This window comes from Triturus cristatus, chromosome 4_2 (genome assembly GCF_964204655.1).
Source record: "Triturus cristatus chromosome 4_2, aTriCri1.1, whole genome shotgun sequence".
Taxonomy (NCBI): domain Eukaryota; kingdom Metazoa; phylum Chordata; class Amphibia; order Caudata; family Salamandridae; genus Triturus; species Triturus cristatus.
The window spans coordinates 797,611,267-797,628,456 of NC_140586.1; the positions used below are offsets into that span (position 1 = coordinate 797,611,267).

The 17,190-nt window shown below is 42.6% G+C and overlaps 1 protein-coding gene across 3 annotated transcripts in view; it reads right to left on the minus strand.

Annotated features, from left to right (window-relative positions):
• Positions 1-17,190, minus strand: part of LOC146835070 (vitamin D3 hydroxylase-associated protein-like) — a 562,514-nt gene that overhangs the window by 339,923 nt on the left and 205,401 nt on the right. For all 3 annotated transcript variants that reach the window (XM_085602734.1, XM_085602733.1, XM_085602732.1), the window contains exons 4-5: positions 6,702-6,835; positions 1,373-1,579 (exon numbers count right to left, since the gene is read on the minus strand). In XM_085602734.1, the coding sequence (XP_085458860.1) occupies positions 1,373-1,579; positions 6,702-6,835 (341 nt within the window). The remainder of the gene's footprint in view (positions 1-1,372; positions 1,580-6,701; positions 6,836-17,190) is intronic.

Sequence of the window (17,190 nt, forward strand, 5' to 3'; positions counted from 1 at the left end):
GACAGTCCCCCACCCCATCCACATCTGAGGTCTCCGTGAACATTGGTTCTGTCCTCCCTCTTGTGACCAGTACAAAGAAGTCACTTCTTTGTACTGGCAAAGTTCTGCTCCTGCTCAAGCTACAGGGACACAATAAGCTACTCACAGCTTTTCTGCAATTGCCTAGCTGACCAGTTGGAACTGGACCTGCCCTGGACCCTGCTGGAGTGAGTCTTTCACCTCTAGTGCTGTCTGCACGGTCCTGGACCCATGGCCAGTGGCAAAGTGTACTTCCCTCATCTTTTACTGAAACCTGGGACTTAACGCTTTGGTTTCAAGGAGGACTGGGACCAAACTGCTGAGCTCATCTGACTAAGGTACTTTTCCGTTGGGCTAAAGATTCATGTTGCTCCCATTTTGATCTTTTCCGCAGCAGCAGATCCAATTTGCTGAGAGGAGATCTGGCCTTGTAGAACCCTCTTTGACTACAACCTGCAGCCTTGCCCCACTGGAAGAATCTGAGCTCCAAAAAGTGACTAAGTCTGAAGGTTGAACTCTTCCCCAGGCAAAGGCGCAAAAAGCATCCAGCTAGTAAGGGACCTTCACTGGGTTCAAAATTCAAACTTCTCTGAGCTTTCTCGACAAAAGTACATTTTTTTACAGTGACCTCATCCAGTGACTATCTGATGACTCAGCGCCCTCTTCTACCACAGCCTGCTGTTGTGCACCATTGAGGAATTTTGACATGAATTTCAGAGACTATGTTAAAACTTCTAATTGGGTCGAACCTGATTTTTGCATCTGACCAATGCTCCATCGCGGCCAGCCGTAACTAGCCCCCAGGTACCAGTCAAGCGCAACTAGATGACCTCAGTTGGTGCTTACAGCTGTTTGGCGCTAATTTTAACTTGAAGTACTTTTCTTTTCCCATGCAGACACATGAAGCCAATTTCTACTTGTACCTGTGCACACATAATCGGTTTTATTTAGATCACAACTCCATTACTTATATTTATATGCATGTTCACTTGGTGCTCTGCTACAGTAGCCAACTAATGGACTTTCGTTCTCTGTATCAAAACAGCCAAAGTAATTAGAAAGTTCAACAGGTGTATAATTATAGAATGATAAATTACTATGAATGATTAAACTATTAATGAGTGATATTTGCAAGAGTGAAGATAAACTATAAATATTTTCCGCCCCAATTTACATATGCATATATAAAAAGTTCCAATCGAAATGCTAATTCTATCAAATGGACATTGGTTGATCCAGGGCCTGAACACAATAAGAATGCACAGACAAAAGTAGAACGCTGTTTCATGTGTTAAAGCTTGTTTGCAATACCGCAAGCGGTATGGACCATCCAAATGCAGTTTTCAGAACTTACCTTAGTCTACATACAGTTGGGTTCAAGGCACATAATCCACAAAAGCTCGCTGGAAATCGGACGCTTCCACCCATATCCGACCCTATTCCAATGATGGAGCCACCACCGGCGATGATAGCCCCTTCGCCTCCTGAGGACCCTCCAGGGGCCTTTTTGTGGTTTAGAGGGTTCACAGTCTGCCCATTCACTGGGTTGCTGCAGTCATAACTGAAGGGTTGAAACAAAATGAAATTATTTTTAGAAGGAGTGGTTTAGATCTGCCTCAATAGTGAAATAATTTTCTTTCACATGGAGAACAATGCAGTGAAACACAGTGATAACACTACACCTTAATTCTTGTGTCATCGATTAGCACATGTTGATGTGTCCCTGTTTTATCGAAGAGGTTCAGAAGTCCCTGATTTATACACCTCCAATACCAAAGGTGGGCAAGCCAAGAAAGGTTGGCTCTGGCCCGGCCCGGCCCCTGGCCCATGGCAGCTGGCGAGCCGTAATAGAGCTCTGGTGGAATCCCAGACGCTTCCTTTTCCCCCTCCTTAATATAGATTTCAAAAGACAAAACTGCTAAGTGGATATGGTGATTATCGAGACGCTCATTTGCCGAACATCATACGTGCAAACACACCCGATTCAGACGGCAAACTTTCGATTTTTAAGCAAAAAAAGGCTCTATTTTAGCGGTGTCCCACCTAGAATTGCCTTTATTTCAATGTAGGCCAAAGGAGTCAATAAAGTTCACAGTTTTTTTCAATATTTGCATCTTTCTAGTTTGAAAATGTTAGCATGTATGGAACAATTACAAGTACATAAAACTGTGTCTGCAGTCAATTTCTAAACTTCACTTGTGTCTCATTACACACTTGTATCCCAAGAAGTAGGGGTGGGGGGCAGTGAGAGCAAGAGGGGCAGAAAAAATGGTAACTCACTATCAATCAATGCATGGCCTGATTTCAGTAGTGGGGGGATACTTGCCATTCAATCAAATACAGTAAGATCGAAATGCACCTTGGGGAAACACAGAAACAGGGAGTAAAGCCATTGAATCAGGAGCAGGGGAAGTGTGAGATGCAAGAAAGCCATCAAATCACGAGTAAGGAAGGGGCTGTCTCAAAGCCCACTCTATGTACTCTATGCTCAATTCAATTTCAATTAATCTTTATTCGATTATATATATATCATAATCATAACAGATAAAAACATACATAAAAGCCACATTGAAACCTTGAAAAGCCTTATTAAACATGATACAGTACAGTTAATTCCAAGAAACAATGCGCGAGCATTCAAGGGCCTTGTAAAAAAAAAAGTAAGAATTTGCAACCCAGCCTAACCTAGGGGCATATCAGCAACAACCGGCGACAATTATAGCTCAGCGCTCTTAGCGTGAGGATAATTATCGCCGGGTAACGTGGATTTTTATCGCTGAGATAGCGTGCTATTAGCAACGCTTATCTCCTCAGCAATAAAAATCATCACGCTAACTGCCTAACGTGAGATTATCGCTGGAAACCCAGCGATAATCTCATGTAGTGTGGCGTTAGCTTGCTGATAGGGACTCACAAACTTAGCCATGATATCCACCTTCCATAGGATATCATGGCTAAGTCAGTCCTGAAGCAGGTATAAGGAAAGTAGCGATAACAGGGGGTATCACTACTTTTCCTGACACTATGCTTTATAGCGTGAGGCTTGATGATAGGAGAAATGTCGCTTAGCGACATTTCTCCTGTCATGTCAGGTCAGGAACGCCCACTTTGCATTTCATTAGAGATGCAAAGCTGGGCGTTAGGAATCCCCACGCTAAAGCAAGGTTTCACGTGTTAGCATGGCCTTGCTAATTAGGCGATAACATTTTTTATCGTCAGCTTGTAAATATGCCCCTTACAACTTTAAAAGTCACTATCTTCATTTGTGGTGACTTGATTTGTTTGGGGGGCCTTTCTTTATTGGCACTTTAAAATAGTCGCAATCAATATCAAATAACAGTATAATTGAAATACAGAAAAATTAGAAGAAAACTAAACATCATCAAGAGCAAAAATTGGATCATATACATGTTCTGAGTTTGAAGATATAAAGCACCATACCATTTTAAGATAATGAGACCAGGAATGAGCTTAAACATATCAATAAGCACCTGTGATATATGTTAGCTAACAAGTCGTGTACAGGACAAGACTCTGTCATCTTTAGATGTTTCTGGTAAGTTAATTATTTTTGTCATTCTGGTATCATTTTATAAATCAAAATGTACTCTATGTTTCGAAATTAGGTTAGTATTTCTGACCTCTGAAACAACCTAATGATGAAGGCACTTTACAAAGACTAGGAAGCAAAATGTTTGGTTATCTGATATCAAAGTAGTGGAGGTATTTAGGAGTAAATTCAAAGCCCCTTACGAACCTTACCTGTGGGTAATATCAGAGATGAAGAAGCAGTTACAAGAAATGTATCTCTTTTTAAGAGAACCCATGGATCCATGGAGTCTGAGGCATTAGATAAGATAATCCAACCAAGAAAAAAAATCTTTCCTATGGGTCCTCAGAGAGTACAGGAACCTTGCTCTCCCACAGAGAAACCTCCCTCCATCCTTCCACTGACACAGAGGACACTTAAAGGACTTGTGGCACCCCAAGCCCTTCATTAAATATGACTCTTGACAAGTCTACCTAGACTAGATCAAACCTACTTCCCTAAATCCAGCTACGTGCCCTACCAGCAGTACAGACACTTTAATAGAGCTATAAGGCCAGGCTGTTGCAGACTGTTAGAGTGATATTTGGTTGTGGTTTTCTTTGAGTCCTTTACTAATCTTTTTTCTACTTTGGAGTAGGATTCAGAAATGTGCATGTGCACTACCCAGATAAACACCCCTCTGCGTCCTAGTGTTAGATTTTACTTCAGTCGAATATCATGTTGAATAAAAGACTCTTCTGCACTTGTTGGGTCCTTGGCATATGGATAACAAAACAATTACAAGGGCAACCTGAGACAATTTTAATATGCAGATACCCTTTTCCTAAAAAGTAGGCGAGACTATAAGAGCTCCTTTGGATTTCCAAAGGTTGAGCCCCCCCCCCCCCAAGATATGTTTAGAATATAGGTGGCAAGGACTCGATGACGAAGCATGCCACTACGGTGAAAACACAGTGGGTGAGAGTCCTTAAAATAAACCAGCAGGTTTGCCAGAGAGGGCCGTACTTGATGGAGAGTCCCCCATAGGTCGTGGGCACCCCTTTCTGAATTTAACGTGTGCAGATGACACATAAATTTACATGTATACATTAAAATACCCTTTGTCTTAACTCCTCCAAGATCAAGATTCTCCTTCTTGGACTGGATGATCCACATCCAGTTCAAAGTATCTGTAACCTGCACATTAATAATAACATCAATCGCTCAATGATCCGCCAGCTGAATTACGTATCTAAAAATCTTTTAGACAACCTACACATCCTGACATGTCTTCCCCCGGGTGATAGGCTCAGCAGCATGTCTGGAGTTCTGGATATTCCCACACACAGGCTCACAGGTTAGTGAACAGCTAAAAGTAATTTCAGATATGGTGCTCTTACCATGCAATTCCACCATAAAACGTCATCTGATGGGCTTGGTATGGTCTGGAGACGATCAGGGTAGTAGGAGACTATGGGCTTCAGGTGCCTATTGCCTGAGGCACAATGGAGACCCAGGATACCTTTAACTTCAGTAAGATGGTGCTGTCGATTGGCTCACAGTGTTTTCCTGTGGTACCCATCATGCATTGATGGACAATACAATAATTCATAAGGTTTAGTTACCTAAACCAATATAGCAGCCATGTATTTTGGGTTACCTTAAGTACAGCCTCATTCAGTGCGGATTATATTGGCGCGCTGCCTGACTAGTGTATGTTTTGGTTAAGTTTCCTTGATTATAGTTTGTGACCAGGCTAATTCCGTACTTTCTAACTAGCCTAGTCTTCGTTGGGCACTTTTATTGTTTTGTTTGTTTTCACTATGAGGATGTTTTTCATTTCTACTGTGAACCCTATTGATATTACTCATAGACTTGCATCGAAAGTGACGTGGTATTAAACGATACCTGCATTACTTTAGGTGGTGAGTGCCACTCCATTTGACCCTTTTGGCAGTTAGTTTATGTTTTCCATGATTGATGTTGTTGTCTTCCTTGCAGTCTTCTTTGCCTACCAGCAGCACATGTGCTCACTAACTTCCCTATCCTTGTTTTTCAGTTCCCCCTTGATTCTACAGTTTGAAACTGTGATATGTCAAGTCCTGAATACCTAAACATGGTTGGGCACTCTGGGCCACAGGCAGGAGCAGTTACTAAGACCGTTAGCATCCTCGGCCCATGACACAGTTCTGCCCTCCTTGGAAAGTGTTACTGTAATCTTATATACACTAGTCTCTCTGCTATACTATAAATAGAGTCCAAAACAATGCTGTCACCCAACTTGTCTTCAGACTGGAATGCACCCATCATATCACTAGCCTCTCTGATGATGCTTCACTTGCTCCCAGTAAAACAACGGACTGACTACCATGGCTTATGCTTTGCCCACAAGGCTCTCAATGGTCCATCACCAGACTAATCTCCATAGGTGCTTCCGCCCTATGAACTGACCACATGCCTAAGGATGGCTACACAAAACACGTTGACGTTCACCCTACAAGAAACACAATATTGGTGGCTGATAATTTAAGTGCCGGGGCTCCTAATTTTGGAACTTGCTTATTTTATTCTTATGTTCAGAAGACAAGCTTTTAAAGTGCATGAACTCACTAAAGAAGCATTTCTTCGTAAAGGCCTTTGGTCTGCCCCTGTTATGACATTTAGATTCGAAGTTCAATATATGATTTTAAATTCTTGCTGCTGTTTATCTTTTCGCTCCCCTTCTTCTGAATAACTACAATTTGAAAATACTTTGAAGTCACCCCTACTTTGCTCCAGTGGTTTATAAAAACAATGACTAAAACAAGATAACTGCAAGCTCTACTTCTTTCATGTACTGAACCATAACCTGAGATCCAGCAAGGCTTATTTGATGACCCAGTTCAGCTTGACTGTCAAGAGTCATGGCGAGAGATTTATCCGTGATCTTGGGGCTCAACTACAGAACTCGCTATGACCAACCTAAGGGTTCAAGTCTGGCATCTTTCAAGAAGAACGAAAAACCTGCAGGTGTACAGAGGCATTCCCTTTCCCATGGATGTTCTTTCTGCATCCAAGTTCACCAAAGGAATGCAAAGCATCAACAGTTGGGCCTGCAACACGTATTTCTTCGTGATTAAAAAAAAAGCCATTTGACATAAAAGCACATAATTACTTAAACAACGCCTGTGGGATATTGGTCTTCACAAAGGGAATGCCTCCCTGCTTCTTCAAAACCTGGATGAGCACACAGTCCTCTTGGTCCAGAACATCGTGAAATTGTAAAAGTCCAGAAGCACTATCATAACCCTAAAGGACATAAAAAGAAACAACATATAAATCAGAAGCTTGTTCCAAACCATGTTTCATTTAATAACAAACAAAATCCAAATCAAGAGCTAATGTGTATAAGCACTTTTGAACAGAGGTAATTAATGAAGCATTCCTGCATCTTTACATGACCACGAGCCCCTTCATGTTGTAAGCAAAAAAAGGAAGAAAAATGTTCATGACTAATAAACATGTTGCATTTGCACAAGCTGAAAAAGCAAGGATTCTCCATTCCATAAAACTATTGAGGGTGGCCAGCGTTGGAAAATGCCACAAGTGACCAGTAGGCGGCTAGAATAGCCACACATGGCCCTTATTACCCCATGCCACCCATGATTACCTAATGTATTTATATTACTTTATATCAGCGTCTAATGCCTATTCAGTTACTTCCAGTAACATGTCTGTTAGCCCATTCTAAGCTCTCCTGATGCAAGCTGTGATACAACCTATTCAACATCACACAGCCTCCAAATACGCTCGAGAACTGTCACCTGATCTAGACATCCATGATACCCTTCAATGATGACACCTTAAAATTCCTGTACACAGTCACCACACTTGTCAGCATCCCACAATGCTCCCACAGCTGGTGTGATGACTTTGAGTGCACCCCAAGCCAAGCAGTCCTCCATGGCCCATAAGATGAAATCTCCACAACGCAGTATTCACATTCACCAATAACATCAAAATATACAATTCTGTGGTTAGACCTGAATCCAAAACACACATTATCACAAACATCTGATTTCTGCCTCCCTTTTCCATAAAAAAGAATTAGTGGAAATGGTTTCCCAGCCCATGTTTTAAGGATGGCACCAACTCAATCTGGGGGGTCACATTGGAGATACATCCCAGACTAAGAAAACATTGAGCATCTGATTGGGTAAAGATTCTCACCAATACTGGTCTTTTTAATAGTGGCGTCCAAGCCAATGTCCTGTTCCAACAGGCAAAAAGAGGATCATGGGACTTGGATGCTCTCACGATGACCAAGCGGGACCAACCAATGACATACCTATGAACGTGGTCTGTGTAGCAGTACCAGATCGGCCAGAGGACCAGGGGCCTAGATTCGGGGGATGGAGGTGTTTGGGGTGTTACACCCCCCTAATAAATGTATTTTTTGATGACTAGTTGGGTACAGGTGCTTTCAGTCAGGTATAGTGAAGTGACTGTTGGATTTCACCTGAGATTTTTGCATGCACACACTGGCAAAAAACACACAAACACACTCTCTCTATCTCATCTCTGCTATGAAAGTCCTCAAACTGTTGGCTATTTTACAAAATATTATGCTTCTGTCACTTACTACTTCTTTCAAACTGCATTCCTCTCCTTTTCCACTGCTTCTTCAGCCTCTCTCATGTAGCCTTCTTGTCGTATAATGTATTTTAACATTATATGACAGCATGATTGTTGGGAAATCTGAAGCTCACACCCCTTAAATCTTAATGACCAAGCTACGCCCCTGTAGAGGACTGGACTGGTCCTCTAATCCCAGATGCTGCACAAGTGTTTCTGTGAGACCTTCAGCAGTCATTTTGGCTGTGGCACATCAACACGCGGGAGTGCACTAAAACCTCGGACTGGGGAGCAAGAGGAGTCTCTCTGTCTTCAACTTGAGGGTCAAGAACCTTGAGGCAAAAACGTGAGTAAATCTGAAAGGAGCAGAAAGAGATGTAATAACCCCTGATCCAGCTGCTCCTAGCCCACGAGGTCACATTAATGTACTCTTTATTACACAATCGCACATTCTACGGGTCACATTTATGGGTTGAAACTTGCATAAATGTGAGGGTAGAGACTAGGGCCAGCAGAAGATGCTTTATTTGCTGAAGGCTTAATCTGGGCCTCTACAGGATGCAGGTGGGACATAATGTGTTTTGCGTTTGACGTTAGCCCTATTTGCATATGAGTTCCACAGGTCCAGACAGGAGTTGGTTTGTATAGCTACCACTATGTTGTTGAATTTCTGCTCAAATAGCCTAAATGCCTCACCAAGGGCATCTAGCTTGCTAATTATAGAGTTATTGGGAGCCTTATTGGTTTCAACCAGGACTGTTTCTATTTGATGTAAACCTATATTTTGAATATTTCTATTCTTACTACGCGCAGGTCTCTTTCTTGGGCAAGTGGTTACAGATTGATTGGGGGGTTTACTTACTCGATTTAGTGGAGGTGGTGAGTTGGATTCAGATTCAAAAATTGACTCAGAAATAAATTGAATACACCCATTATCCCAAGGGCCCGCAGTCACACCATTGCCCATTCTTGAGCCCCTTCCTTCGACATTAATTGCGTCACTCTCTGAGGGGTCCTTTGGGTCATTGGAGGAGACATTGGTCAAAGTTGCGGAATATATTACAGGTTCTCCACATATCAGCAGTGATTCTTCCACCGAAGATATTTGCCCGTCTATGGCCCCCAATGCTTCTGTAATATATTTTTAGTAAAGACAGTTGTGATTTGTCTGGGGGCTGGGTCAAGGATTTGTTCGCAAAAACAGTGTGTTTTCTCTTGTCCATGTTTAAGGAATGCTTTTATAGGGGAGAAAGGTAATAGCAATAACATCAGTAAATCATCATGAATCAGAACAGTAAAATGAAAAGTAGGGGCAAGTTATTACAAGAAAGGCTTCCAGAGTTGCCAGGCACCCCGACCCCCCCCCCCCGCGCCCCCCGAAATCCCAATCCTAGCAGAGGTGCCCCCTGGTATTCGTAGAACCAGTACAATACAGCACAACAAAGCATAGTTCGATACTCCTCCCCTCTCCATTCAAGTGAAATGACGTTTTTTCAGCTCCTGGAATAAATGTACAGGGAGTGTCTCGGAAATGCCAAGTTGCCTTTCCACGAAAGTCACAAGTAGAAGAATGGGAATGGATAGACAAGCATCTAAAAGTACCTTACTCTCAACGCACGTGAGTACAGCACAATAAAGCCTCCTGGGGTAAGCAGTCCACAGCACTTCCAGCCGCAGTGACAATGGTCAAATGAGGCGTTCCCATACTCATATAGCAGCCATTTTAGTTTGGGGTATACAAGAGGAGTAGTTCAATAGTTGTGTTTAGCTTCAAGGATTGGATGTGCTGTAATCATATATATTTTGTAGGGCAAACAAAGAGTCTTTGAAGAGCCCCATATTATCTAGAACAACACTGGAGACCGAGGGATAATATCGCATCTGAGCTCCTGTTGCAGTCTCCATCTTGGAATGGGCGCAATAGATCAGAAAAACTGAGAAGGTGTGTTTGGCTTAAAAGGTATTGAAAGACAGCAGTGAAAAATTGAATCAGTGTGCACTCACAAGAGCCTCAAAACCACGTTGGAATCAGTGAGGCACTACCATCTGTGTCTTGTCACAAGGAGATTAAGGTTGCATTGGTATGACTGGGAGAGAAGACTGGAGTGGTTCCGACTGATGTGAAGGCTGCATCAGGCCACGAAGGTGTGGAGATGTTTATCTCAGTTTTGCTGTAAACCAGGGTCTCTCCTCACCTCTACAGGACATTGGATGTCTCAATGCTCAAGATATGTTCCATTCCAGAGGACAGATCGAACTTGATGCCGCTGTGGCAGTAAAAAGTAACACAATGGCACAGAGCTGCAGTATTATGATACAATCTTCAACTCCGTCTAAGCTACGCCCCCATCCCCTTTATAAATCTCAAACAACTTTATTCCTGAAGGATTTTCTGGGTTGCACATGCGCTCCTTAGGCCGCATGACCCGCTTGTGTCTACTGATGTATTCTAATATCAAAATTAGCTTCATACAGAAGATTGAAAGAATCAAAGCTAAACTAGAAATTACTTTCAGGGTTATAGAAAATAAATATTTTCCAAAATAAGCAGGTCTTTTTTTTAATCTACTGACGTTTCCAAAATGTAACTGGTGTTTAAGCATTCCTGTTTCTTGCGCCTACACCAATGTTTCCAAAGGAATTTTATGTTGTGTTTACTTATCTTTGGGAAAAATAGCAACAATATTTCAATTCAGCTACCTATAGTTTTCTCTTAACGTTCTACAGCTAAATTCAAGACCAAGTTTATCACTTGTGGAGTAAGTTTAGGAGTAATTGACCGTGTCAAAGGAAATCACTTCTATATTTCAGTAAGAATTAAGCTTTCTTTTGGGCCCCTTTCTAGTGGTAAACATCACCAATTGCAGACGGTTATAGTAAGGCTAAGACAATCTGCTCCATCGTTGATAATGAAGTGCTCATCTTGTGGGTGCCTTGGTGGTTAAGCCTTGGCCAAAACGTCTGTTGGTGGTTACTTCAGTACACATGCCAGACTCATGTAATTTCTTGAGCTGCAGCTTCACCTCTTCCCTGACAATTATGGGTGTTATGTACTTTGTGAATTTTGTGGTATGTAGAGGTTTTCACTCTGTTTTGTGAATGAAACCTTTGAATTTTCCAATGTTGCCATTAAATACTTCAGAAAACTCCTTAAGCTTAAGAGCCCAATTTTTTGTTTCTTCCCCATCACAAGCAACCAACACCCGCTCTGGGCTATTAGGATCAAGAACGATATGTAACGCCCTTTGGTCTTTCCAACCTAAAACTGATGAGCCATCAGCTGCTACGTACAATTTGCAAGTAGCTCTCCTGCCCTTGAACTCAAACACAAGCAATCTAAATCCTAACATGTTGATTTGATTCACCTGTGAAGCTCTCAGGGTTCACATCTGTAGATTCTAAATGGGGACCAATGACACTTACAAAGGTTTCTTCCCATACTGAGTGAGCAATAATTGTGAACAGAGAAGCCAAATCAGCTGCACCCTGTGAAGGAATGCCTCCAAATCTAATGGCACATAACAGATTGTTGCAATCTTCACTATTCACATTTAATATGACATTCTTATTACTATTACTTTTCCTAGGTCCAGATTCACCAGATACATCATCAAACTCCTTCCCTGAAGAGTCAGAACCATTTTCAGTAAGAAAAGCTACTCAGTTCTTCTTTTTATCCTTCTGCCGGCATATCTTTGTGAACTGTCCTAAAATTCCATATTTTGCCATCTTTGCCAGACACTTGTCGAATATGGCTGAATGTTCTGTACTGCCACAGCGGAAACACATGTTATGTTATGTTATATTATGTTACTGACATTTTTAAAGCGCTCTGTTACCCTGAGGTGTCCTGGCGCTGTACACTACCTACCAAAAGAGGAAACTATGACAATTGGCTGAGAAGACTATTTAGATAAATAGCCAAGTTTTCAATCCCTTCCTGAAGGGAAGAAGCTCTGCTGAGTTCCTGAGATGGAAAGGAAGGCTGTTCCATGCCTTAATGGCGCAGTAGCAAAAGCTCCTGCCACCCCAGCTAGTTTTATTATAGCGGGGGAGAATAGCGAGTTTAGTTTTCAGGGAGTTCAGGGCTCTCCCGGGAACAAACCACTGTATTGAGTGTTTCAGAAAATCAGAGCCCATGCCATTAAGGGCTTTAAAGACTATACACAAGGCCTTAAACTGAATCCGTAGTACCACAGGGAGCCAGTGAAGAGTTCTGAGTCCCGCCCTCACTGAGACAAACCTGGGTGTACCAGTAAGCATCCTGGCTGCCGCATTCTGCATGATCTGGAGTCTGGACAAATGTTTTTTCTGGATGGTAATGTAGAGACTGTTACAATAATCCAGCCGTGACAGAATGAGCGCAGTGACTGCAGTTTTCAGGCTGTCTTCTGGAAGGAGGAATTTGATTTTACGGAGAATTATAAGCATAAAAAATCAGGGTGAGACAACCCTGCTAACATGATCATCAAAAGAAAGTTTTGAGTCAATAATTTTTTGCCTTTTCCACCGGAACAGGAGCCCCACCCATTGTATTCAGCCACCAGTCCGGTGTCCAAAGGTTGGCAGTGTTCCCGAATAATATAACCTTGGTCTTTTCTGCATTGAGTTTGAGGCAGTTTGATGCCATCCAGGCTGCAATCGCCTGGATGCAGTTATGACATTTTGAGCCAGTCTGAGCCCCTGATCCTTTTTGAATTCACAACACAATTTGCGTGTCATCGGCATATGAGGTTAACTGGAATCCAAAGGATTTAATCAGGGTTGCCAGCGGAGCGACATATATATTAAATAATGTCGGGCTGAGCGAAAACACTTGTGAGACTCCACAGGGGAGAGAGAAGGGCTTAGAGCTGTCTCTACCGAGGTCCACAGTTTGTGTTGTGTTGGCCAGGAACGATTTTAGGAGGTCCCAAGCCTTGCCTTGGACACCGACCGCTAATAGACGGTCCATCAAAACTTTGTGATGTACCGTATTAAATGCAGCCGAGAGATCCAGCATGATAAGTATGACAGCGCCACCCTGATCTAAAGCCTCTCTGATCTCGTCTGTGGATTTTATTAATGCCAGTTCAGTGCTATGTTCTGCACGAAATCCAAACTGCATGGTATCTAATAGAGAATTAGTCTGAAGGAACAAGCTAAGTTGACCGTTCATAGCCCTTTCTTCTTACCCGGGAAGAGGAGACGAGAGATGGGTCTATAATTGCTCGGGTCCTTTGGGTCCAAGTTAGGATTTTGAGCAAAGGAAGAATAGAGGCTGTTTTCCAGGAGGCTGGAAAATGACCAGTATTAAAAATAGAGCAAAACAGTGGGGTAAGAGCCTCCCAAATAATATCTGGAACCAGTTTCAGTACCGAGACTGGTCAGGGGTCCAACGGGGAGCCTGATCGGATCACAGAAAGAAGTTTAGTGACTCCATGCTGATCCAAAGATGTAAAATGATCAAATATGGGGGAGGGTCCATTAAGCTCAGAGAGCTCTATTGACACTACCTCATTAGTAGCTGCGGGCGTAAATGTGAAGGAGGAAAAAATATTTTCAACCTTTTGTAAGAAGAAAGCAGCCAGAGACTCGCATAGTTCTAAGTTGCTTCCAGTCTTGGGGCTAGGAGAAGTAGTTAGCAGAGAAATAGTTTGACAGCGCTTTGAATGAGGAGCCAGCACCTCTAATTTGTTCCCCAAAGTAGGTCTTTTTAATTTCAAAAAGCAGTTTTTTATAGTTAGCAAGATGGTCGTGGCTTCTTCTACATTAGTCATTGGTGCGGGCATTGAGCCTTGTAGAAGATTTCCTAGAGCAAGATTGTCAATGTTTTTCCAGCCCCTTGTAGTTATAGTTGCCCTGACCGGAGGTTTATGGATGTTATGTAGGACTTGTTTAAGTTCAAATAAAACTGCCACATGATCAGTCCAAGTTAGTGGTTTAGTGTTAGTATAGACAAGATTGGGATTATTAGAAAAGATTCCATCCAGCGTGTGGCCTGTGGAATGAGTGGAGTCTAGCACTAACTGCTAAAGGTCGCCCCCACTAAATATTTGCTGCAGTTTTATATTATCAGAGTCGTTCAGATCTTCCAGATAAAAATTGAAATCGCCCATGACTGTAAAATACTTGTTGCGCAATCCTTCCTCCAGAAGTGATCCTATGGAGTCTAAAAACGCACCCCTGGGCCCAGGGGATTGATATAAAAGAATAGTGTTAAGTGTGTCATGATCCGAGGTTTGAATATTAATTAACAGAGCTTCACAAGTCTGATTGGAGGCTTTAGCAAAAGTGGGTCTGAGAGAGTCATGATAAATGACTGCCAGCCCTCCGCCTCTCTTGGAAAGTCTAACTTGGGTGAAACAGAGGAAACCGGGGGTAGTAGCTTTGACCAAATCGGGCCCTGAAGCTTCATCAGACCAGGATTCAGTTATAAAACCTAATTTAATGTTATGGTCTTCTATATACAAAGCACATTCCACACTGTGCTTGATTAAAGACCTAGCATTAAGCAGAAGGCATTTAAGTGGTGCCTGAGTAGCTCGAATAGTCTTAGCATGAGATATATTACCATGAGGAATGCTACGATTCTCAGTAATGCCAGGCAGAGCAAAAGAGCACTTAGGGCAGTGCTCAACCTGTGCCTCCTTAATTAAATTAGGAAAGATCCTTGGGCAGCTGGCCTTAACCCCCTCAGGATCCCAGCCCATGAGCTGCTCCATGGAATATGCTTGGAAATTTGATATTAAAGGACCAGGGGGACAGGCCCTGAGCCTGGACCGAGCACGGACGGGCGCAGTTGGGCTTGCCTTTGGTGCGCCTTCGGCGCGCCACTGGCGCGTCCGCTGCGCGGTCACGTCAGCGTGATGATTTATACCCCCAGGGAGAGAAACTAGAATGCAAACCGCCAAGATGGCGGTGTCCTGTCAATGATTCCCCCCACAGGCAGCAAGTGTAAACAGATGATCGGCGCGAAGCGCCGAGAGCAGAGTGCCAAGTGCGCTTTTAGTGCAAAATGAGCAGATTAGCAGAAGTTAAAATCACAATTTAAAACAGATACTTTAAAATGAGGCAGATAAAAGAAAAAATCACCAGCCTGGCGAGCGTTGAACGCATCTTCGTCTCAGGCGGAAGCGCTGCGCGGTCGCGTCAGCGTGATGATTTATACCCCCAGGGAGAGAAACTAGAATGCAAACCGCCAAGATGGCGGTGTCCTGTCAATGATTCCCCCCACAGGCAGCAAGTGTAAACAGATGATCGGCGCGAAGCGCCGAGAGCAGAGTGCCAAGTGCGCTTTTAGTGCAAAATGAGCAGATTAGCAGAAGTTAAAATCACAATTTAAAACAGATACTTTAAAATGAGGCAGATAAAAGACAAAATCACCAGCCTAGCGAACGTTGAACGAAGCTTCGTCTCAGGCGGTAGCACTGCGCGGTCGCGTCAGCGTGATGATTTATACCCCCAGGGAGAGAAACTAGAATGCAAACCGCCAAGATGGCGGTGTCCTGTCAATGATTCCCCCCACAGGCAGCAAGTGCAAACAGATGATGGGCGCGAAGCACCGAGAGCAGTGTGCCAAGTGCGCTTTTAGTACAAAATGAGCAGATTAGCAGAAATTAAAATCATAATTTAAAACAGATACTTTAAAATGAGGCAGATAAAAGAAAAAATCACCAGCCTGGCGAGCGTTGAACGCAGCTTCGTCTCAGGCGGTAAAACCAGGTTCACCTCTCTGGCTATTTCTTTGCTTCCCAACAACTTTGTTATACTTGTAACAAACACTTGTATTTTTGGAAGAGGTCCCTTTTTTCTTTTTTCTCTTTTGAGACTTTATTTACAGATGAACTGTCAGATGACGGAGTGACAGTCTTAGCACATCTCTCTGAAGGTTCCCCCTTTTACAATAAGGCCATGAAGTCTTTAAGACTTGACTCTCCCACAATCTCTCTTGGATGCCTTGATTCCTAGAACACATGACTATTTGATCTCTAATCGACTCGTCATGTAATTTGCCAAATCTGCATTTAATTGTCAAGTTCCTAAGGGCAGAGATATGGTACTTACTGGATTTGTTGTGCCTTTGCGTACACTGAGAGAAAGCACATATTTTGACAGTGAAACATACAATAGGTGAATAATGTTCACCCTAATCTAAGATAGCATTTTTCAGCAAATAATAGTCTCCACTTTCAGGTTTCTGTATCTGATTGTAAACTCTTAGACCCTCTGGGCCCAAATAATGCAAGAGGATTATATTCTTCCTATCGGGGGATTAAACACAACTAGTATCTTCCAATGTTGCAATGTAATTTATGAAATATTCTTTGCACTCCTCTTGCCATTTGACATTTGGCTCACCAGGATTCATAAGAAATTCTTTGGGTGTATTTAACGTTATGTCCACTTTCAATGTCCTTCCGTTATTGCCTCCACCGGTATATTAAGTTGACAAACTTTAAATCCTGGACTACTCAAATAGAAAGTACTGTAACAGTTAACTTTGTTCCAATACCATAACATTACTCTTTGATAAATGTCAGCTAGGGAACCTGAAGGAAAAGAGAAATAAAGCAAAAAAAATATTTTGCTGCTTACTTCACCCTTCCGTCTTTTGTTTCCACCGCTACGCTTCGCATTACTCTTTTTTTAGCTGTTTCCAAAGCGGAGAGAAAATAAAACATAATCCACTGGGACACATTGCATGACAAGAATTAGAGCACTTGAATGTGGTAGCATTAAGGCTCAAACCAGGAAGCAAAATGATGGCACTCCAGGTCATGTTGCGTGACCTTTATGCAAAGACGTGTACGCGTACCTCACATGCAGGAAATTCCGGCAATGGCTGTATTGATGTAGATACGTGCTGGCTAGTGTTGCATTTGAGGACCTGAAGATGCACTAGATAGCTTGCACGTGAAGCAATGGATCCACAGCAGGACATACCGAATCCTCAAAGGTAAACAACGCAGTTGGCTACGAAGGATCACAAAGCGGTGAAATGCAGATATACTGATAATTACTGTATAGTACCCAACATGGTCCATAAA